The 22,500-nt window shown below is 43.7% G+C and overlaps 1 protein-coding gene across 7 annotated transcripts in view; it reads left to right on the top strand.

Moving 5' to 3' along the window:
- The window catches only part of LOC110515513 (regulator of G protein signaling 12), a 150,419-nt gene that overhangs the window by 126,541 nt on the left and 1,378 nt on the right, over nucleotides 1–22,500 (top strand). For 5 of the 7 annotated variants that reach the window (XM_090209888.1, XM_090209889.1, XM_090209887.1 and 2 more), the window contains 10 exons: nucleotides 14–184; nucleotides 3,886–4,042; nucleotides 5,482–5,576; nucleotides 7,980–8,180; nucleotides 10,170–10,243; nucleotides 12,039–12,165; nucleotides 12,377–12,473; nucleotides 12,582–12,649; nucleotides 13,690–13,867; nucleotides 21,360–22,309. In XM_090209888.1, coding sequence (XP_090066014.1) covers nucleotides 14–184; nucleotides 3,886–4,042; nucleotides 5,482–5,576; nucleotides 7,980–8,180; nucleotides 10,170–10,243; nucleotides 12,039–12,165; nucleotides 12,377–12,473; nucleotides 12,582–12,649; nucleotides 13,690–13,867; nucleotides 21,360–21,985 — 1,794 coding nt within the window. In that variant the 3' untranslated portion in view covers nucleotides 21,986–22,309. Of the gene's footprint in view, nucleotides 1–13; nucleotides 185–3,885; nucleotides 4,043–5,481; nucleotides 5,577–7,979; nucleotides 8,181–10,169; nucleotides 10,244–12,038; nucleotides 12,166–12,376; nucleotides 12,474–12,581; nucleotides 12,650–13,689; nucleotides 13,868–21,359 lie in introns of all 7 variants that reach the window. The other 2 variants (XM_090209891.1, XM_090209890.1) reach the window with 1 other exon arrangement.

Here is a 22,500-nt window from a genome sequence, read left to right as displayed (position 1 = left end):
CCTCCCTCTCTAGATCTTCAACCTGATGAAGTTTGACAGCTATACTCGCTTCCTGAAGTCCCTCCTGTATCAGGAATGTATGTTAGCGGAGGTGGAGGGGAGGCCGCTACCAGACCCCTACCACATACCCAGCTCTCCTACCTCCAAACACAGTACCGGGTCAGATAGATCCACACCCAAGAAGGTAACACACACACACACACACACACACACACTCACACAGAGCATGAACACACACACACACACACACACAGAGCATGAACACACACACACAGAGCATGAACACACACACACGTATAGTAACCTCTGCTGTCTGCTATAAAAGTGTCAGTTCCCATCAGACACTGGACACGTTGTATAAAACTGCAGACTAATGTGTTCAGACTGTCTGTGGAAAACCCAATGAATATGTCAAGGTAACGGTTCTACTTGGTTCTATGGTGAAACCCTTAAGGGGAATCACGGTTCTATGATGAAACCCTTTAGGGGAATCACGGTTCTATGATGAAACCCTTTATAAAAGGAGAATCACGGTTCTACGTTGAAACCCTTTAGGAGAATCATGGTTCTATGATGAAACCCTTTAGGGGAATCACGGTTCTATGATGAAACCCTTTAGGGGAATCACGGTTCTATGATGAAACCCTTTAGGGGAATCACGGTTCTATGATGAAACCCTTTAGGAGAATCACGGTTCTATGATGAAACCCTTTATAAAAGGAGAATCAAGGTTCTACGTTGAAACCCTTTAGGAGAATCACGGTTCTATGATGAAACCCTTTAGGGGAATCACGGTTCTATGATGAAACCCTTTATAAAAGGAGAATCACGGTTCTATGATGAAACCCTTTAAGAGAATCACGGTTCTACGATGAAACCCTTTAGGAGAATCACGGTTCTATGATGAAACCTTTTAGGGGAATCACGGTTCTATGATGAAACCCTTTAGGGGAATCACGGTTCTATGATGAAACCCTTTATAAAAGGAGAATCACGGTTCTATGATGAAACCCTTTAAGAGAATCACGGTTCTACGATTAAACCCTTTAGGAGAATCACGGTTCTATGATGAAACCCTTTAGGGGAATCACGGTTCTATGATGAAACCCTTCAGGGGAATCACGGTTCTATGATGAAACCCTTTATAAAAGGAGAATCACGGTTCTATGATGAAACCCTTTAGGGGAATCACGGTTCTACGATGAAACCCTTTAGGGGAATCACGGTTCTATGATGAAACCCTTTAGGGGAATCACGGTTCTACGATGAAACCCTTTATAAAAGGAGAATCACGGTTCTACGTTGAAATCCTTTAGGAGAATCATGGTTCTATGATGAAACCCTTTAGGGGAATCACGGTTCTATGATGAAACCCTTTAGGGGAATCACGGTTCTATGATGAAACCCTTTAGGGGAATCACGGTTCTATGATGAAACCCTTTAGGAGAATCACAGTTCTATGATGAAACCCTTTAGGAGAATCACGGTTCTATGATGAAACCCTTTACAAAAGGAGAATCACGGTTCTACGTTGAAACCCTTTATAAAAGGAGAATCACGGTTCTACGATGAACCCCTTTAGGAGAATCATGGTTCTATGATGAAACCCTTTATAAAAGGAGAATCATGGTTCAATGATGAAACCCTTTATAAAAGGAGAATCACGGCTCTATGATGAAACCCTTTAGGAGAATCATGGTTCTATGATGAAACCCTTTAGGGGAATCACGGTTCTATGATGAAACCGTTTAGGAGAATCACGGTTCTATGATGGGGAATCACGGTTCTATGATGAAACCCTTTAGGAGAATCACGGTTCTATGATGAAACCCTTTAGGAGAATCACGGTTCTATGATGAACCCTTTATAAAATGAGAATCACGGTTCTATGATGAAACCCTTTATAAAATGAGAATCACGGTTCTATGATGAAACCCTTTAGGAGAATCACGGTTCTACGATGAAACCCTTTAGGGGAATCACGGTTCTACGATGAAACCCTTTAGGGGAATCACGGTTCTATGATGAAACCCTTTAGGGGAATCATGGTTCTATGATGAAACCCTTTAGGAGAATCATGGTTCTATGATGAAACCTTTCATAAAAGGAGAATCACGGTTCTACGTTGAAACCCTTTAGGAGAATCACGGTTCTATGATGAAACCCTTTAGGAGAATCACGGTTCTATGATGAAACCCTTTAGGAGAATCACGGTTCTATGATGAAACCCTTTAGGGGAATCATGGTTCTATGATGAAACCCTTTAGGGGAATCACGGTTCTATGATGAAACCCTTTAGTGGATTCACGGTTCTACGATGAAACCCGTTAGGAGAATCATGGTTCTATGATGAAACCCTTTATAAAAGAAGAATCACGGTTCTATGATGAAACCCTTTAGGAGAATCATGGTTCTATGATGAAACCCTTTATAAAAGGAGAATCACGGTTCTACTTTGAAACCCTTTAGGAGAATCACGGTTCTATGATGAAACCCTTTAGGAGAATCACGGTTCTATGATGGAACCCTTTAGGGGAATCATGGTTCTATGATGAAACCCTTTATGAGAATCATGGTTCTATGATGAAACCCTTTAGGGGAATCACGGTTCTATGATGAAACCCTTTAGGGGAATCACGGTTCTATGATGAAACCCTTTAGGGGAATCACGGTTCTATGATGAAACCCTTTAGGAGAATCACGGTTCTATGATGAAACCCTGTAGGGGAATCACGGTTCTACGATGAAACCCTTTAGGAGAATCATGGTTCTATGATGAAACCCTTTAGGGGAATCATGGTTCTATGATGAAACCCTTTAGGAGAATCACGGTTCTATGATGAAACCCTTTATAAAAGGAGAATCACGGTTCTACGATGAAACCCTTTAGGATAATCATGGTTCTATGATGAAACCCTTTAGGAGAATCACGGTTCTATGATGAAACCCTTTAGGGGAATCACGGTTCTATGATGAAACCCTTTAGGAGAATCATGGTTCTATGATGAAACCCTTTAGGAGAATCACGGTTCTATGATGAAACCCTTTATAAAAGGAGAATCACGGTTCTACGTTGAACCCCTTTAGGAGAATCACGGTTCTATGATGAAACCCTTTATAAAAGGAGAATCACGGTTCTACGATGAACCCCTTTAGGAGAATCACGGTTCTATGATGAAACCCTTTATAAAAGTTGAATCACGGTTCTACGATGAACCCCTTTAGGAGAATCACGGTTCTATGATGAAACCCTTTAGGAGAATCACGGTTCTATGATGAAACCCTTTAGGAGAATCACGGTTCTTCGATGAAACCCTTTAGGGGAATCACGGTTCTATGATGAAACCCTTTATAAAAGTTGAATCACGGTTCTACGATGAACCCCTTTAGGAGAATCACGGTTCTATGATTAAACCCTTTAGGAGAATCACGGTTCTTCGATGAAACCCTTTAGGGGAATCACGGTTCTATGATGAAACCCTTTATAAACGGAGAATCACGGTTCTATGATGAAACCTCTTTAGGAGAATCACGGTTCTATGATGAAACCCTTTATAAAAGGAGAATCACGGTTCTACGTTGAACCCCTTTAGGAGAATCATGGTTCTATGATGAAACCCTTTATAAAGGAGAATCACGGTTCTACGATGAACCCCTTTAGGAGAATCACGGTTCTATGATGAACCCCTTTATAAAAGTTGAATCACGGTTCTACGATGAACCCCTTTAGGAGAATCTATCTATCTATCTATCTATCTATCTATCTATCTATCTATCTATCTATCTATCTATCTATCTATCTATCTATCTATCCATCCATCCATCCATCTATCCATCCATCTATCTATCTATCCATCCATCTATCCGCTCTGTGTCTCTTTTCAGGAGGACAAGAAGACTAAGTCGGGCCGCTCTCTGAACGAAGAGAGAGAGAGGGATGAGTGCGGAGGAGATAAGAAGAAAGGCATGTTCTTTTCGTGGTCACGGAACCGGAGCTTCGGGAAAGGACCCAAGAAACGGGATCTGGCAGACATCAACTACAGTGAGTGGTTTTAAGAGAAGAGTTGTGGAGGTTTCTGGACTTTGGGAATGTGATTCTGTGTTTGCGGTTAGTGAGCGAGTGGTCTGGGAAAATGGGAATGTTTGGATGTTTTTGGGGGAATTTTAGAAACTGTTAGTAGAATCGTGAAGACAATGTCTGAGGTACGCTTCATATACAAAAGTATGTGGACACCCCTTCAAATGAGTGGATTGGGCTATTTCAGCCACACCCGTTGCTGACAGGTGTATAAAATCGAGCACACAGCCCATGCAATCTCCATAGACAAACATTGGAAGTCGAATGGCCTTACTGAAGAGCTCAGTGACTTTCAACATGGCGACTGTCATTGGATGCCACCTTTCAGTTCGTCAAATTTCGGCCCTGCTAGAGCTGCCCCCGGTCAACTGTAAGTGCTGTTATTGTGAAGTGGAAACGTCTACGAGCAACAACGGCTCAGCCGCGACGTGGTAGGCCACACAAGCTCACAGAACGGAATCGCTGAAGTGCGTAGCGCGTAAAAATCATCTGCCCTCGGTTGCAACACTCACTACCGAGTTCCAAACTGCCTCTGGATGCAACGTCAGCGCAAGAACGGTTCGTCGGGAGCTTCATGAAATGGGTTTCCACGGCCGAGCAGCTGCACACAAGCCTAAGATCACCATGTGCAATGCCAAACGTCGGCTGGAGTGGTGTAAAGCTTGTTCGCTATTGGACTCTGGAGCAGTGGAAACGGGTTCTCTGGAGTGTTGAATCACTCTTCACCGTCCGACAGATGAATCTGGGTTTGGCGGATGCCAGAAGAATGCATAGTGCCAACTGTAAAGTTTGGTGGAGGAGGAATATTGATCTGGGACTGTTTTTCAAGGTTCGGGCCCCTTAGTTCCAGTGAAGGGAAATCTGAACTCTACAGCATAACAATGACATTCTAGATGATTCTGTGCTTCCAACTGTGTGGCAAAAGTTTGGGGAAGGCCCTTACCTGTTTCAGTATGACAGCGAGGCCCATACAGAAATGGTTTGTCGAGATCAATGTGGAAGAACTTGACTGGCCTACACAGAGCCCTGACCTCAACCCACAAAGCACAAAATTGATTTCATTGTCCTTTTTTTTTTTGTGTGTGTGTGTGTGTGGGGGTACAGAGATGAGGTAGTCATTGTGGACAACGTCAATGGGTGTGAATCCTTCCTGAAGGCAGCAGCATGTTGTCCCGTGTTATCAGATGTATTTATAAAGCCCTTCTTCCATCAGCTGGCCAGAAACCTTCTGATGTACAGAGGGGTTGTTTACAGTTCGTCTTCTCCAACTGTGTTTTGACAGCTGTTGAGTTTGGTGAAATGATGTACGTGTGTGTGTCTGTCTGTCTGTCTGTCTGTCTGTCTGTCTGTCTGTCTGTCTGTCTGTGTGCGTGTGTGTGTGTGTGTGTGTGTGTTCCTGGCAGACTTCTCGGGCAGTAACGGGCGTAGGGAATCACAAGGCTCTCTGTCATCCGGAGCCAGTCTGGAACTGGGAACGTCCGGATCTGGAAAGATCGAGGTCAGTATTCACACCTACAGTAACGTGTGTGTTTGTCTTGGTGTGTGTGTGTTGGTGGGTGTGTCCTGGTGTGTGTGTGTGTCCTGGTGTGTGTGTGTTGGTTGTGTGTGTGTGTGTGTGCATGGAACTCTCTCTCTCTCTGTCTCTCTCTGTCTCTCTCTCTCTCTCTCTCTCTCTCTCTCTCTCTGACTCTCTCTCTGTCTCTCTCTCTCTCCCTCTCTCTCTCTCTCTCTCTCTCTGTCTCTCTCTCTCTCCCTCTCTCTCTCTCTCTCTCTCTCTCTCTGACTCTCTCTATCCCTCTCTCTCTGACTCTCTCTCACTGTCTGACTGTCTCTGTCTGTCTGTCTCCCTCTCTCTTTCTCTCCCTCTCTCTCTTTGTATCTCTCTATCTCTCTCTCTCCCCCTCTCTCTCTCTCTCTCTGACTCTCTCTCTGTATCTCTATCTCTGTATCTCTCTCTCTCTCTCTGTCTCTCTCTGACTCTCTCTCTGTCTCTCTCTCTCTCTCTCTCTATCTCTGACTCTTTCTATCTATCTCTGTATCTCTCTCTCTCTCGCTCTCTCTCTCTCTGTCTCTCTCTATCTCTCTCACTCTCTGACTCTCTCTGACTCTCTCTGACTCTCTCTCTCTGTCTCTCTCTCTCTCTCCCTCTCTCTCTCTCTCTCTCTCTGTCTCTCTCTCTCTCCCTCTCTCTCTCTCTCTCTCTCTCTCTCTGACTCTCTCTATCCCTCTCTCTCTGACTCTCTCTCACTGTCTGACTGTCTCTGTCTGTCTGTCTCCCTCTCTCTTTCTCTCCCTCTCTCTCTTTGTATCTCTCTATCTCTCTCTCTCCCCCTCTCTCTCTCTCTCTCTGACTCTCTCTCTGTATCTCTATCTCTGTATCTCTCTCTCTCTCTCTGTCTCTCTCTGACTCTCTCTCTGTCTCTCTCTCTCTCTCTCTCTATCTCTGACTCTTTCTATCTATCTCTGTATCTCTCTCTCTCTCGCTCTCTCTCTCTCTGTCTCTCTCTATCTCTCTCACTCTCTGACTCTCTCTGACTCTCTCTCTCTGTCTCTCTCTCTCGCTCTCTCTCACTATCTCGCTCTCTCTCTGACTCTCTCTCTCTCTCAATTCAATTCAATTCAATTCAAGGGCTTTATTGGCATGGGAAACATGTGTTAACATTGCCAAAGCAAGTGAGGTAGACAACATACAAAGTGAATATATAAAGTGAAAAACAACAAAAATTAACAGTAAACATTACACATACAGAGGTTTCAAAACAGTAAAGACATTACAAATGTCATATTATATATATATATATATATATACAGTGTTTTAACAATGTACAAATGGTTAAAGGACACAAGATAAAATATATAAGCATAAATATGGGTTGTATTTACAATGGTGTGTGTTCTTCACTGGTTGCCCTTTTCTCGTGGCAACAGGTCACAAATCTTGCTGCTGTGATGTCACACTGTGGAATTACACCCAGTAGATATGGGAGTTTATCAAAATTGGATTTGTTTTCGAATTCTTTGTGGATCTGTGTAATCTGAGGGAAATATGTGTCTCTAATATGGTCATACATTGGGCAGGAGGTTAGGAAGTGCAGCTCAGTTTCCACCTCATTTTGTGGGCAGTGAGCACATAGCCTGTCTTCTCTTGAGAGCCATGTCTGCCTACGGCGGCCTTTCTCAATAGCAAGGCTATGCTCACTGAGTCTGTAAATAGTCAAAGCTTTCCTTAAGTTTGGGCCAGTCACAGTGGTCAGATATTCTGCCGCTGTGTACTCTCTGTTTAGAGCCAAATAGCATTCTAGTTTGCTCTGTTTTTTTGTTATTTCTTTCCAATGTGTCAAGTAATTATCTTTTTGTTTTCTCATGATTGGGTTGGGTCTAATTGTGTTGCTGTCCTGGGGCTCTGTGTGGTCTGTTTGTGAACAGAGCCCCAGGACCAGCTTCTTTAGGGGAATCTTCTCCAGGCTCATCTCTCTGTAGGTGATGGCTTTGCTATGGAAGGTTTGGGAATCACTTCCTTTTAGGTGGTTGTAGAATTTAATGTCTCTTTTCTGGATTTTGATAATTAGTGGGTATCGGCCTAATTCTGCTCTGCATGCATTATTTGGTGTTCTACGTTGTACACAGAGGATATTTTTGTGTGCAGAGTCTCAATTTGGTGTTTGTCCCATTTTGTGAAGTCTTGGTTGGTGAGCGGACCCCAGACCTCACAACCATGAAGGGCAATGGGCTCTATGACTGATTCAAGTATTTTTATCTCTCTCTCTCTCTCTCTCTGTCTCTCTCTCTCTCTCTGTCTCCCCCTCTCACTCTCTCTCACTCTCACTATCTCTCTCTCTCACTCTCTCTCTCTGACTCTCTCTCTCACTCTCTGACTCTCTCTCCCTCTCTCTCTCTACAGGGTGGTTCTATGGAGAGAGACAGAGAGCGAGGCGGTGACTCTGTAACCCTGAGGCAGTGTAACATCAACCTACCAGATGGGGCATGTTGCTCTGTGCCGGTCAGAGCTGGGTTCTCCATCAGAGAGCTGCTGGTGGGTCTCTGTGAGAAACTCTGTATCAACGTGGCAGCTGTAGACCTCTTCCTAGTCGGAGGGGAGAAGGTATGATATATCCACAACACACACCGGATGTACTGTCAGTGCTGTGACCATAGTAACAGTATATGTTTAGTGGAGGTCACGGGTCATTTAGATTCTAGTGATTCTCCTCCACTCTCCAGTTCCACTGGTCTCTCTCTGGGTCTGTTATGTTCTGTCAGTGTGACTGGTCTCTCTCTCCTCTGGGTCTGTTATGTTCTGTCAGTGTGACTGGTCTCTCTCTCCTCTGGGTCTGTTATGTTCTGTCAGTGTGACTGGTCTCTCTCTACTCTGGGTCTGTTATGTTCTGTCAGTGTGACTGGTCTCTCTCTGGGTCTGTTATGTTCTGTCAGTGTGACTGGTCTCTCTCTCCTCTGGTTCTGTTATGTTCTGTCAGTGTGACTGGTCTCTCTCTGGGTCTGTTATGTTCTGTCAGTGTGACTGGTCTCTCTCTGGGTCTGTTATGTTCTGTCAGTGTGACTGGTCTCTCTCTCCTCTGGTTCTGTTATGTTCTGTCAGTGTGACCGGTCTCTCTCTCCTCTGGTTCTGTTATGTTCTGTCAGTGTGACTGGTCTCTCTCTCCTCTGGTTCTGTTCTGTTCTGTCAGTGTGACAGGTCTCTCTCCTCTGGTTCTGTTCTGTTCTGTCAGTGTGACGGGTCTCTCTCCTCTGGTTCTGTTCTGTTCTGTCAGTGTGACTGGTCTCTCTCCTCTGGTTCTGTTATGTTCTGTCAGTGTGACTGGTCTCTCTCCTCTGGTTCTGTTATGTTCTGTCAGTGTGACGGGTCTCTCTCCTCTGGTTCTGTTATGTTCTGTCAGTGTGACTGGTCTCTCTCTGGTTCTGTTCTGTTCTGTCAGTGTGACGGGTCTCTCTCCTCTGGTTCTGTTATGTTCTGTCAGTGTGACGGGTCTCTCTCCTCTGGTTCTGTTATGTTCTGTCAGTGTGACTGGTCTCTCTCTCTCCTCTGGGTCTGTTATGTTCTGTCAGTGTGACGGGTCTCTCTCCTCTGGTTCTGTTATGTTCTGTCAGTGTGACTGGTCTCGCTCTCCTCTGGGTCTGTTATGTTCTGTCAGTGTGACGGGTCTCTCTCCTCTGGTTCTGTTATGTTCTGTCAGTGTGACTGGTCTCTCTCTCTGGGTCTGTTATGTTCTGTCAGTGTGACGGGTCTCTCTCCTCTGGTTCTGTTATGTTCTGTCAGTGTGACGGGTCTCTCTCCTCTGGTTCTGTTATGTTCTGTCAGTGTGACGGGTCTCTCTTCTCTGGTTCTGTTATGTTCTGTCAGTGTGACTGGTCTCCCTCCTCTGGTTCTGTTATGTTCTGTCAGTGTGACGGGTCTCTCTCCTCTGGTTCTGTTATGTTCTGTCAGTGTGACCGGTCTCTCTCTGGGTCTGTTATGTTCTGTCAGTGTGACTGGTCTCTCTCTGGGTCTGTTATGTTCTGTCAGTGTGACTAGTCTCTCTCCTCTGGTTCTGTTCTGTTCTGTCAGTGTAACGGGTCTCTCTCCTCTGGTTCTGTTCTGTTCTGTCAGTGTGACCGGTCTCTCTCCTCTGGTTCTGTTATGTTCTGTTAGTGTGACTGGTCTCTCTCTGGGTCTGTTATGTTCTGTTAGTGTGACTGGTCTCTCTCTGGGTCTGTTATGTTCTGTCAGTGTGACTGGTCTCTCTCTCCTCTGGGTCTGTTATGTTCTGTCAGTGTGACGGGTCTCTCTCCTCTGGTTCTGTTCTGTTCTGTCAGTGTGACCGGTCTCTCTCCTCTGGTTCTGTTATGTTCTGTCAGTGTGACTGGTCTCTCTCTCCTCTGGTTCTGTTCTGTTCTGTCAGTGTGACCGGTCTCTCTCTCCTCTGGTTCTGTTATGTTCTGTCAGTGTGACTAGTCTCTCTCCTCTGGTTCTGTTCTGTTCTGTCAGTGTGACTGGTCTCTCTCTGGTTCTGTTCTGTTCTGTCAGTGTGACGGGTCTCTTTCCTCTGGTTCTGTTATGTTCTGTCAGTGTGACGGGTCTCTCTCTCTCTCCTAGCCTCTGGTTCTGGATCAGGACTGTATGACTCTGTGCTCTCGGGACCTCAGACTGGAGAAACGGACTCTGTTCAGGTAACATTTGATAAACGATTCCCAACGTGGTTCAGATGAACCTCAGTGTTGATATGATTAAATGATTAACCTGTTGTAACTACCCATCCTGTGTCCGGGATCGTTGTCATCATCTGACACTAATTAGCATAAGGCAACGGACATAAATATTACTAGAAAATGTTCATATTCATGAATGTTATTTTTCCAAAAATGAAAATACGGCCCCCTAGTTACAAGAAGCCCCCTAGTTACAAGAAGCCCCCTAGTTACAATAAGCCCCCTAGTTACAAGAAGCCCCCTAGTTACAAGAAGCCCCCTAGTTACAATAAGCCCCCTAGTTACAATAAGCCCCATAGTTACAATAAGCCCCCTAGTTACAATAAGCCCCCTAGTTACAATAAGCCCCCTAGTTACAAGAAGCCCCCTAGTTACAATAAGCCCCCTAGTTACAAGAAGCCCCCTAGTTACAAGAAGCCCCCTAGTTACAATAAGCCCCCTAGTTACAATAAGCCCCCTAGTTACAATAAGCCCCCTAGTTACAATAAGCCCCCTAGTTACAATAAGCCCCCTAGTTACAAGAAGCCCCCTAGTTACAATAAGCCCCCTAGTTACAATAAGCCCCCTAGTTACAATAAGCCCCCTAGTTACAATAAGCCCCCTAGTTACAAGAAGCCCCCTAGTTACAAGAAGCCCCCTAGTTACAATAAGCCCCCTAGTTACAAGAAGTGAATTAACCACTGAGACCTTTTTCTTTCCTCACTCAATTATTATTTATTACCTCCCTCCTTCCCTCTCTACCTCCCTCCTTCCCTCTCTACCTCCCTCCTTCCCTCTCTACCTCCCTCCTTCCCTCTCTACCTCCCTCCTTCCCCTGTCTACCTCCCTTTTCCCCTCTCTACCTCCCTCTTCCCCTCTCTACCCTCCTTCCCTCTCTACCTCCCTCCTTCCCTCTCTACCTCCCTCCTTCCCTCTCTACCTCCCTCCTTCCCTGTCTACCTCCCTCCTTCCCTCTCTACCTCCCTCCTTCCCTCTCTACCTCCCTCCTTCCCTCTCTACCTCCCTCTTTCCCTCTCTACCTCCCTCCTTCCCTTGTCTACCTCCCTCCTTCCCTCTCTCCGTCCCTCCTTCCCTCTCTACCTCCCTCCTTCCCCTGTCTACCTCCCTCCTTCCCTCTCTACCTCCCTCCTTCCCTCTCTACCTCCCTCCCTCCTTCCCTCTCTACCTCCCTCCCTCCTTCCCTCTCTACCTCCCTCCTTCCCTCTCTACCTCCCCCCTTCCCTCTCTACCTCCCTCCTTCCCTCTCTACCTCCCTCCTTCCCTCTCTACCTCCCTCCTTCCCCTGTCTACCTCCCTCCTTCCCTCTCTACCTCCCTCCTACCCTGTCCACCTCCCTCCTTCCCTCTCTACCTCCCTCCTTCCCTTGTCTACCTCCCTCCTTCCCTCTCTACCTCCCTCCTTCCCTCTCTACCTCCCTCCTTCCCTCTCTACCTCCCTCTTCCCCTCTCTACCTCCCTCTTCCCCTCTCTACCTCCCTCCTTCCCTCTCTACCTCCCTCCTTCCCTCTCTACCTCCCTCTTCCCCTCTCTACCTCCCTCCTTCCCTCTCTACCTCCCTCTTCCCCTCTCTACCTCCCTCCTTCCCTCTCTACCTCCCTCCTTCCCTCTCTACCTCCCTCCTTCCCTCTCTACCTCCCTCTTCCCCTCTCTACCTCCCTCCCTCCCTCTCCCCCTCCCTCCCTTCCTCCCTCTATATCTCTCCGTCCCTCCCTCTCCCCCTCTCTCCGTCCCTCCCTCCCTCCCTTCCCTCCCTTCAGACTGGACTTGGTTCCTATAAACAGGTCAGTGGGTCTGAAGGCTAAGCCCACTAAGCCGGTGACGGAGGTTCTGAGACCTGTAGTGGCCAAGTACGGCCTCCAGCTCAACGACCTGGTGGCCCGCATCGTGAGTTACTCTGTGTGTGTTTCATTCATTCTGGTCCATGTTGGATTCAATTACTTTTAATGTGTCTTATCTGTGGCGTCTGTGTGTGTGTGTGTGTGTGTGTGTGTGTGTGTGTGTGTGTGTGTGTGTGTGTGTGTGTGTGTGTGTGTGTGTGTGTGTGTGTGTGTGTGTGTGTGTGTGTGTGTGTGTGTGTGTGTGTGTGTGTACACAGAGTGGGGAGAAGGAGCCTCTTGACCTGGGTCTCCCCATCTCTAACCTGGATGGACTGAGAGTGGTGCTGGATGTAGCTGACAACACACCTGGGAAGGGTAACACACACACAACACATACACGCACGCACACACACACACACATACACACATGCACACACACACACACACACACATACACTTATCTCTCTCTCTCTCCTCCAACAGACAAACCAATCGGGGCTCCGTCTAAAACCCATGCCCCGCCCCCTACGACTAGGAACCAATCAGCTACGGTAAGAACATCTGCCTCTTCCTCCTTCTCTTCTTCTTCCTGGTTTCGGAATGTTCTATAACCCACGGAATGGACTGTCGGAATGTATCCACTTCCTGTCTGATAATGATGTCACGCTGCTACAGTGTGTGTTCTTCCTGTCTGTGGTCACGTAAACGTGTGTTGTTGTGTGTGTGTGCATGTGTGTGTGTGTGTGTAAGGGAGTGTGTTTGCGTCGGCCTGAGGCTGTCCTCACCATAACCCCCCCCTCCCCTCTCTGGTTCTCCCTCCCCCCCATCTCACGGGGGCCCAAGCACCTCCTCTGGTTCTCTCTCTCACCGACCACCCCCCCTCTCTGTCTGGAAGTGGACTTGGGGGGGGTCTTTTTGGGGGCGATCTCTTTGGGAGGTTCTTTCTAGTGTAGCTTGTTTGTTTCTGTTATCAGGGGTGTAGAGATGGTAGTATTAGTTTGGTGTTGTGGTGTGTTCTGATTTGGTGGTGTGGTGTGTTCTGATTTGGTGGTGTGTTCTGATTTGGTGGTGTGTTCTGGTTTGGTGTTTTGGTGTGTTCTGATTTGGTGGTGTGGTGTGTTGTGTTCTGATTTGGTGGTGTGTTCTGGTGTTGTTGTGTGTTCTGGTGTTGTTGTGTGTTCTGGTGTTGTGGTGTGTTCTGGTGTTGTGGTGTGTTCTGGTGTTGTTGTGTGTTCTGGTGTTGTGGTGTGTTCTGGTGTTGTGTTGTGGTGTGTTCTGGTGTTGTGTTGTGGTGTGTTCTGGTGTGGTGTGTGGGTTCGGAGCTCGTCGTGTGTAGATGTTTCGTTAGCTGATAGAAGTCCCTGTGTCCCGTGACACCTCCTCAACAGCCCTCTGACCAAACTGTGTCCCATAGGCCACCGATATGACCATAGTCCAACTGTCACCTTTAAGCTCTGAACGGAAAAATCAAAAGCTGTCCACACACACGCTAGTTTCCCCCCTCCCTCCCTCATCATCATCATCATCATCACTGCCCCCACGCCCCCTAACTCGCTGACCCCTCCCCCTCGTTGTTCACTAAACCTGTCAGGGGGATGAGAGGGCGTCAGGGAAGCCCAGCGCGGTGCTCGGCAACGGAAACAAGCCCTCCTCCTCTGCCCGTGACGACCGCCTCTTACCCAGCAGCCACCGCAAGACGGCGGCGCCAAATAAAGCCCCGCCCACTGAAAAGAGAAAGCAGAAAAAGATTACTGTAGACGAAGCTGAAGGTAAAACAACGTCCTCCCTCCTCCTCCCTCCTCCTCCTCCTCTCCTTCAAACCCCTAGCTGTGCTGTCCACTAACTAACACTGTATTGCTGTAGCAGCATTGATGCTGTTGATGCTCGCTAGCTAGCTGTGTGTAGCTCGTCCATGTCTCCTCTCCTCTTCCTAACTCTAGCCTGTAGCTTTGAGATGTCTAACTGATTGATACACTGTCTCCTCTTGCATGCTGTTGAAATTATGAGCTGTGATATATTGTAATATGAGGTAAAGATATGAGGTAGCGGTATGAGATAGCGGTATGAGGTAGATATGAGGTAGCGGTATGAGGTAGATATGAAGTAGATATGTCTAACTGATTGATACACTGTCTCCTCTTGCATTCAGTTTAAATTATGAGCTGTGATATATTGTAATATGAGGTAGCGATATGAGGTAGCGAGTAGCGATATGAGGTAGAGGTATGAGGTAGCGATATGAATTAGCAGTATAAGGTAGCGAGTAGCGATATGAGGTAGCAATATGAGGTAGCGAGTAGCGATATGGGGTAGCGATATGAGGTAGCTAGTGGCAATATGAGGTAGCGAGTAGCGATATGGGGTAGCGATATGAGGTAGCTAGTGGCAATATGAGGTAGCGAGTAGCGATATGGGGTAGCGATATGAGGTAGCTAGTGGCAATATGAGGTAGCGAGTGGCAATATTAGGTAGCGATATGAGGTAGCGAGTGGCAGTATTAAGTAACGATATGAGGTAGTGGTATGAAGTAGTGGTATGATGTAGCTATGTGTAGTGATATGAAGTAGCTAAATGTATTGATTTGAAGTAGCGAGTAGTGATATGAAGTAGCGATTTGAAGTAGCTATATGTAGTGATATGAAGTAGCGAGTAGTGATATGAAGTATTGATATGAAGTAGTGATATGAAGTATTGATATGAAGTAGTGATATGAAGTAGCGAGTAGTGATATGAAGTAGCAATATGAGGGAGCGAGTAGTGATATGAAGTAGCGATATGTAGTGATATGAAGTAGCTATATGTAGTGATATGAAGTAGCTATATGTAGTGATATGAAGTAGCGATATGTAGTGATATGAAGTAGCTATATGTAGTGATATGAAGTAGCTATATGTAGTGATATGAAGTAGCGAGTAGTGATATGAAGTATTGATATGAAGTAGCTATATGTAGTGATATGAAGTAGCAATATGAAGTAGTGATATGAAGTAGCAATATGAGGGAGCGAGTAGTGATATGAAGTAGCTATATGTAGTGATATGAAGTATCTTTATGTAGTGATATGAAGTAGCGAGTAGCGATATGAAGTAGCTATATGTAGTGATATGAATTAGCTATATGTAGTGATATGAAGTATCTTTATGTAGTGATATGAAGTAGCGAGTAGTGATATGAAGTAGCTATATGTAGTGATTTGAATTAACGATATGTAGGAATATGAAGTAGCGATATGTAGTGGTATGAAGTAGCGAGTAGTGATATGAAGTAGCTATATGTAGTGGTATGAAGTAGCTATATGAAGTAGCGATATGAATTAGCGATATGAAGTAGCTGTATGTAGTGATATGAATTAGCGAGTAGTGATATGAAGTAGCGATATGAAGTAGCTGTATGTAGTGATATGAATTAGCGAGTAGTGATATGAAGTAGCGATATGAAGTAGCTGTATGTAGTGATATGAAGTAGCGATATGAAGTAGTGATATGAAGTAGTGATATGTAGTGATATGAAGTAGTGATGTGAAGTAGTGATATGAAGAAGTGATATGAAGAAGTGATATGAAGTAGTGATATGAAGAAGTGATATGTAGTGATATGTAGTGATATGAAGAAGTGAGTAGTGATATGAAGTAGCGATATGAAGTAGTGATATGAAGTAGTGATGTAAAGTAGTGATATGTAGTAGTGATATGAAGAAGTGAAATGAAGAAGTGATATGAAGTAGTGATATGAAGAAGTGATATGTAGTGATATGAAGTAGTGATATGAAGAAGTGAGTAGTGATATGAAGTAGTGATATGTAGTGATATGAAGTAGTGATATGAAGTAGCGAGTAGTGATATGAAGTAGCGATATGAAGTAGCTGAATGTAGTGATATGAAGTAGCGATATGAAGAAGTGATATGAAGAAGTGATATGAAGTAGTGATATGAAGAAGTGATATGTAGTGATATGAAGTAGTGATATGAAGTAGTGGTATGAGGTAGCGAGTAGCGATATGAGGTAGCGAGTGGCAATATGAGGTAGCGATATGAGGTAGCGAGTGGCAGTATTAAGTAACGATATGAGGTAGTGGTATGAAGTAGTGGTATGAAGTAGCTAAATGTATTGATTTGAAGTAGCGAGTAGTGATATGAAGTAGCGATTTGAAGTAGCTATATGTAGTGATATGAAGTAGCGAGTAGTGATATGAAGTATTGATATGAAGTAGTGATATGAAGTAGCGAGTAGTGATATGAAGTAGCAATATGAGGGAGCGAGTAGTGATATGAAGTAGCTATATGTAGTGATATGAAGTATCTTTATGTAGTGATATGAAGTAGCGAGTAGCGATATGAAGTAGCTATATGTAGTGATATGAATTAGCTATATGTAGTGATATGAAGTATCTTTATGTAGTGATATGAAGTAGCGAGTAGTGATATGAAGTAGCTATATGTAGTGATTTGAATTAACGATATGTAGGAATATGAAGTAGCGATATGTAGTGGTATGAAGTAGCGAGTAGTGATATGAAGTAGCTATATGTAGTGGTATGAAGTAGCTATATGAAGTAGCGATATGAATTAGCGATATGAAGTAGCTGTATGTAGTGATATGAATTAGCGAGTAGTGATATGAAGTAGCGATATGAAGTAGCTGTATGTAGTGATATGAATTAGCGAGTAGTGATATGAAGTAGCGATATGAAGTAGCTGTATGTAGTGATATGAAGTAGCGATATGAAGTAGTGATATGAAGTAGTGATATGTAGTGATATGAAGTAGTGATGTGAAGTAGTGATATGAAGAAGTGATATGAAGAAGTGATATGAAGAAGTGATATGTAGTGATATGAAGTAGTGATATGAAGAAGTGAGTAGTGATATGAAGTAGCGATATGAAGTAGTGATATGTAGTGATATGAAGTAGTGATGTAAAGTAGTGATATGAAGTAGTGATATGTAGTAGTGATATGAAGAAGTGATATGAAGAAGTGATATGAAGTAGTGATATGAAGAAGTGATATGTAGTGATATGAAGTAGTGATATGAAGAAGCGAGTAGTGATATGAAGTAGCTATATGTAGTGATATGAAGTATCTTTATGTAGTGATATGAAGTAGCGAGTAGCGATATGAAGTAGCTATATGTAGTGATATGAATTAGCTATATGTAGTGATATGAAGTATCTTTATGTAGTGATATGAAGTAGCGAGTAGTGATATGAAGTAGCTATATGTAGTGATTTGAATTAACGATATGTAGGAATATGAAGTAGCGATATGTAGTGGTATGAAGTAGCGAGTAGTGATATGAAGTAGCTATATGTAGTGGTATGAAGTAGCTATATGAAGTAGCGATATGAAGTAGCTGTATGTAGTGATATGAATTAGCGAGTAGTGATATGAAGTAGCGATATGAAGTAGCTGTATGTAGTGATATGAATTAGCGAGTAGTGATATGAAGTAGCGATATGAAGTAGCTGTATGTAGTGATATGAAGTAGCGATATGAAGTAGTGATATGAAGTAGTGATATGTAGTGATATGAAGTAGTGATGTGAAGTAGTGATATGAAGAAGTGATATGAAGAAGTGATATGAAGAAGTGATATGTAGTGATATGAAGTAGTGATATGAAGAAGTGAGTAGTGATATGAAGTAGCGATATGAAGTAGTGATATGTAGTGATATGAAGTAGTGATGTAAAGTAGTGATATGAAGTAGTGATATGTAGTAGTGATATGAAGAAGTGATATGAAGAAGTGATATGAAGTAGTGATATGAAGAAGTGATATGTAGTGATATGAAGTAGTGATATGAAGAAGTGAGTAGTGATATGAAGTAGTGATATGTAGTGATATGAAGTAGTGATATGAAGTAGTGATATGAAGAAGTGATATGAAGTAGTGATATGAAGTAGCGATATGAAGTAGCTGAATGTAGTGATATGAAGTAGCGATATGAAGAAGTGATATGAAGTAGTGATATGAAGAAGTGATATGTAGTGATATGAAGTAGTGATATGAAGTAGTGAGTAGTGATATGAAGTAGTGATATGTGGTGATATGAAGTAGTGATATGTAGTGATATGAAGTAGTGATGTAAAGTAGTGATATGAAGTAGTGATATGTAGTAGTGATATGAAGAAGTGATATGAAGAAGTTATATGAAGTAGTGATATGAAGAAGTGATATGTAGTGATATGAAGTAGTGATATGAAGAAGTGAGTAGTGATATGAAGTAGTGATATGTAGTGATATGAAGTAGTGATATGAAGTAGTGATATGAAGAAGTGATATGAAGTAGTGATATGAAGTAGCGAGTAGTGATATGAAGTAGCGATATGAAGTAGCTGAATGTAGTGATATGAAGTAGCGATATGAAGAAGTGATATGAAGAAGTGATATGAAGTAGTGATATGAAGAAGTGATATGTAGTGATATGAAGTAGTGAGTAGCGATATGAGGTAGCGAGTGGCAATATGAGGTAGCGATATGAGGTAGCGAGTGGCAGTATTAAGTAACGATATGAGGTAGTGGTATGAAGTAGTGGTATGATGTAGCTATGTGTAGTGATATGAAGTAGCTAAATGTATTGATTTGAAGTAGCGAGTAGTGATATGAAGTAGCGATTTGAAGTAGCTATATGTAGTGATATGAAGTAGCGAGTAGTGATATGAAGTATTGATATGAAGTAGTGATATAAAGTAGCGAGTAGTGATATGAAGTAGCAATATGAGGGAGCGAGTAGTGATATGAAGTAGCGATATGTAGTGATATGAAGTAGCTATATGTAGTGATATGAAGTAGCTATATGTAGTGATATGAAGTAGCGAGTAGTGATATGAAGTATTGATATGAAGTAGCTATATGTAGTGATATGAAGTAGCAATATGAAGTAGTGATATGAAGTAGCGAGTAGTGATGTGAAGTAGCAATATGAGGGAGCGAGTAGTGATATGAAGTAGCGATATGTAGTGATATGAAGTAGCTATATGTAGTGATATGAAGTAGCTATATGTAGTGATATGAAGTATCTTTATGTAGTGATATGAAGTAGCGAGTAGCGATATGAAGTAGCTATATGTAGTGATATGAATTAGCTATATGTAGTGATATGAAGTATCTTTATGTAGTGATATGAAGTAACGAGTAGTGATATGAAGTAGCTATATGTAGTGATTTGAATTAACGATATGTAGGAATATGAAGTAGCGATATGTAGTGGTATGAAGTAGCAAGTAGTGATATGAAGTAGCTATATGTAGTGGTATGAAGTAGCTATATGAAGTAGCGATATGAATTAGCGATATGAAGTAGCTGTATGTAGTGATATGAATTAGCGAGTAGTGATATGAATTAGCGATATGAAGTAGCTGTATGTAGTGATATGAATTAGCGAGTAGTGATATGAAGTAGCGATATGAAGTAGCTGTATGTAGTGATATGAAGTAGCGATATGAAGTAGTGATATGAAGTAGTGATATGTAGTGATATGAAGTAGTGATGTGAAGTAGTGATATGAAGAAGTGATATGAAGAAGTGATATGTAGTGATATGAAGTAGTGATATGAAGAAGTGAGTAGTGATATGAAGTAGCGATATGAAGTAGTGATATGTAGTGATATGAAGTAGTGATGTGAAGTAGTGATATGAAGTAGTGATATGTAGTAGTGATATGAAGAAGTGATATGAAGAAGTGATATGAAGTAGTGATATGAAGAAGTGATATGTAGTGATATGAAGTGAGTAGTGATATGAAGTAGTGATATGTAGTGATATGAAGTAGTGATATGAAGTAGTGATATGTAGTGATATGAAGAAGTGAGTAGTGATATGAAGTAGTGAGTAGTGATATGAAGTAGCGATATGTAGTGATATGAAGTAGTGATGTGAAGTAGTGATATGTAGTGATATGAAGTAGTGATATGAAGTAGTGAGTAGTGATATGAAGTAGTGATGTGAAGTAGTGATATGAAGTAGTGATATGTAGTGATATGAAGACGTGAGTAGTGATATGAAGTAGTGATATGTAGTGATATGAAGTAGTGATGTGAAGTAGTGATATGTAGTGATATGAAGTAGTGATGTGAAGTAGTGATATGAAGTAGTGATATGTAGTAGTGATATGAAGAAGTGATATGAAGAAGTGATATGAAGTAGTGATATGAAGAAGTGATATGTAGTGATATGAAGTAGTGATATGAAGAAGTGATATGTAGTGATATGAAGTAGTGAGTAGTGATATGAAGTAGTGATATGTAGTGATATGAAGTAGTGATGTGAAGTAGTGATATGAAGAAGTGAGTAGTGATATGAAGTAGTGATATGTAGTGATATGAAGAAGTGATATGAAGTAGTGATATGAAGTAGCGAGTAGTGTTATGAAGTAGCGATATGAAGTAGCTGAATGTAGTGATATGAAGTAGTGATATGAAGTAGCGATATGAAGAAGTGATATGAAGAAGTGATATGAAGTAGTGATATGAAGAAGTGATATGTAGTGATATGAAGTAGTGATATGAATTAGTGAGTAGTGATATGAAGTAGTGATATGTAGTGATATGAAGTAGTGATATGAAGTAGTGATATGTAGTAAAATGAAGTAGTGATATGTAGTGATATGTTGTAGTGATATGAAGTAGTGATATGTAGTGATATGAAGTAGTGATATGAAGTAGTGAGTAGTGATATGAAGTAGTGATATATAGTGATATGAAGTAGTGATATGTAGTAAAATGAAGTAGTGATATGAAGTAGTGATATGTAGTGATATGAAGTAGTGATATGAAGTAGTGATATGTCATGTTATGTATCTGTATCTCTGTGTGTTTTGGATTGACCTCGTGTGTGTCTGTGTGTGTTTGTCTCTGCTTGTGTCTCTGTCTCTGTGTGTGTGTGTGTGTGTGTGTGTGTGTGTGTGTGTATGTGTGTGCGCGTCTGTGTATGTGTGTGCGCGTGTGTGTGTGTCTGTGCGTGTGTGTGTGTGCCCGTCTGTGTGTGCGCGTCTGTGTGTGTGTGTGTGTGTGTGTGTGTGTGTGTGTGTGTGTGTGTGTGTGTGTGTGTGCGTGCGTGCGTGCGTGTGTGTGTGTGTGTGTGCGTGTGTGTGTGTGTGCGTGTCTGTGTGTGCGCGTCTGTGTGTGTGTGTGTGCGCGTGCGTGTGTGTGCGCGTGCGTGTGTGTGCGCGTCTGTGTGTGCGCGTCTGTGTGTGTGTGTGTGCGCGTCTGTGTGTGCGCGTCTGTGTGTATGTGTGTGTGTGTGTGTGTGTGTATCTTCTCTCCAGAGCTCTTCCAGCTCATATCCAAAGCTCAGTGCAGCAGAGCAGACGACCAGCGAGGTCTGTTAGACAAGAGTGACCTGACGCTTCCCGACTTCCTCCGCCTCAGCCCTTCATCACCACCCCTTCCTCTTCCTCCCGCCTGCGTCACCCAGCATGGCCGCGGCGGTGGTAACCATGGCGATAGCGACAACTACGGCTGCGGGGAAAACAGACGTCACGGCAACAAGGAAGGTGGGAGCGGTGGCTCGTTCCCTTTGAACACCGGCAGCCAATCGCAGAGCTCGGAATCCTCGCTCGGAACGGAAGGAGGAGGAGGGGGAAGACGAGCGCTCCTCCCCCCCTCCCACCACAACAGACCCCCTCCCCCGTTCCCCGGCACCACAGTCCACCCCCCCTCCCAGGGGCAGCACCACCTACGGGGTCTCCCCAGCCCAGACTGCACGGGGTCAGTACAGATGTTACAAGAGGAACCCCTAGCGGACATGACCCTGGTGGGAGAAGGGGACATCAACAGTCCTAACTCCACTCTCCTAACCCCACACCACTCCTCCTCCACTACCCATAACCCACCACGCTTCTCCCAACACGACCTCCACAGCTCGCCCTGCTCAGGTACCTCCACTGTGTGAACTCTGAACCGTGGCCTTTCACCTTCGAACTGCGTTTTGACCTCTGAACTATCCTCTCCTCTCTCTCCTGAAATGGAACCCTGTTCCCTATATAGTGCACTACCCCTATAGCTCTGGTGGAAAGTAGTGTGCTATATAGGGAATATGGTTATATTTGGGACTCAGCCCCCCCCAGTCTCTGGGAGGTGAAGTTAAAACCCCTTCAGGACACTGATCTAAGGTCTGTTATCTGTCCTGAGGTTACATCTAGATGATGTGGTTCAGGGGACAGCAACACTGATCCTAGGTCTGTTATCTGTTCTGAGGATACATCTAGATGATGTGGTTCAGGGGACAGCAACACTGATCCTAGATCTGTTATCTGTTCTGAGGATACATCTAGATGATGTGGTTCAGGGGACAGCAACACTGATCCTAGATCTGTTATCTGTTCTGAGGATACATCTAGATGATGTGGTTCAGGGGACAGCAACACTGATCCTAGATCTGTTATCTGTTCTGAGGATACATCTAGA

This window comes from Oncorhynchus mykiss, chromosome 19 (assembly GCF_057628025.1).
Source record: "Oncorhynchus mykiss isolate SJ-2025 chromosome 19, ASM5762802v1, whole genome shotgun sequence".
In the NCBI taxonomy this organism is placed as follows: Eukaryota; Metazoa; Chordata; class Actinopteri; order Salmoniformes; family Salmonidae; genus Oncorhynchus; species Oncorhynchus mykiss.
This window is presented reverse-complemented; position numbering and strand designations above follow the sequence as displayed.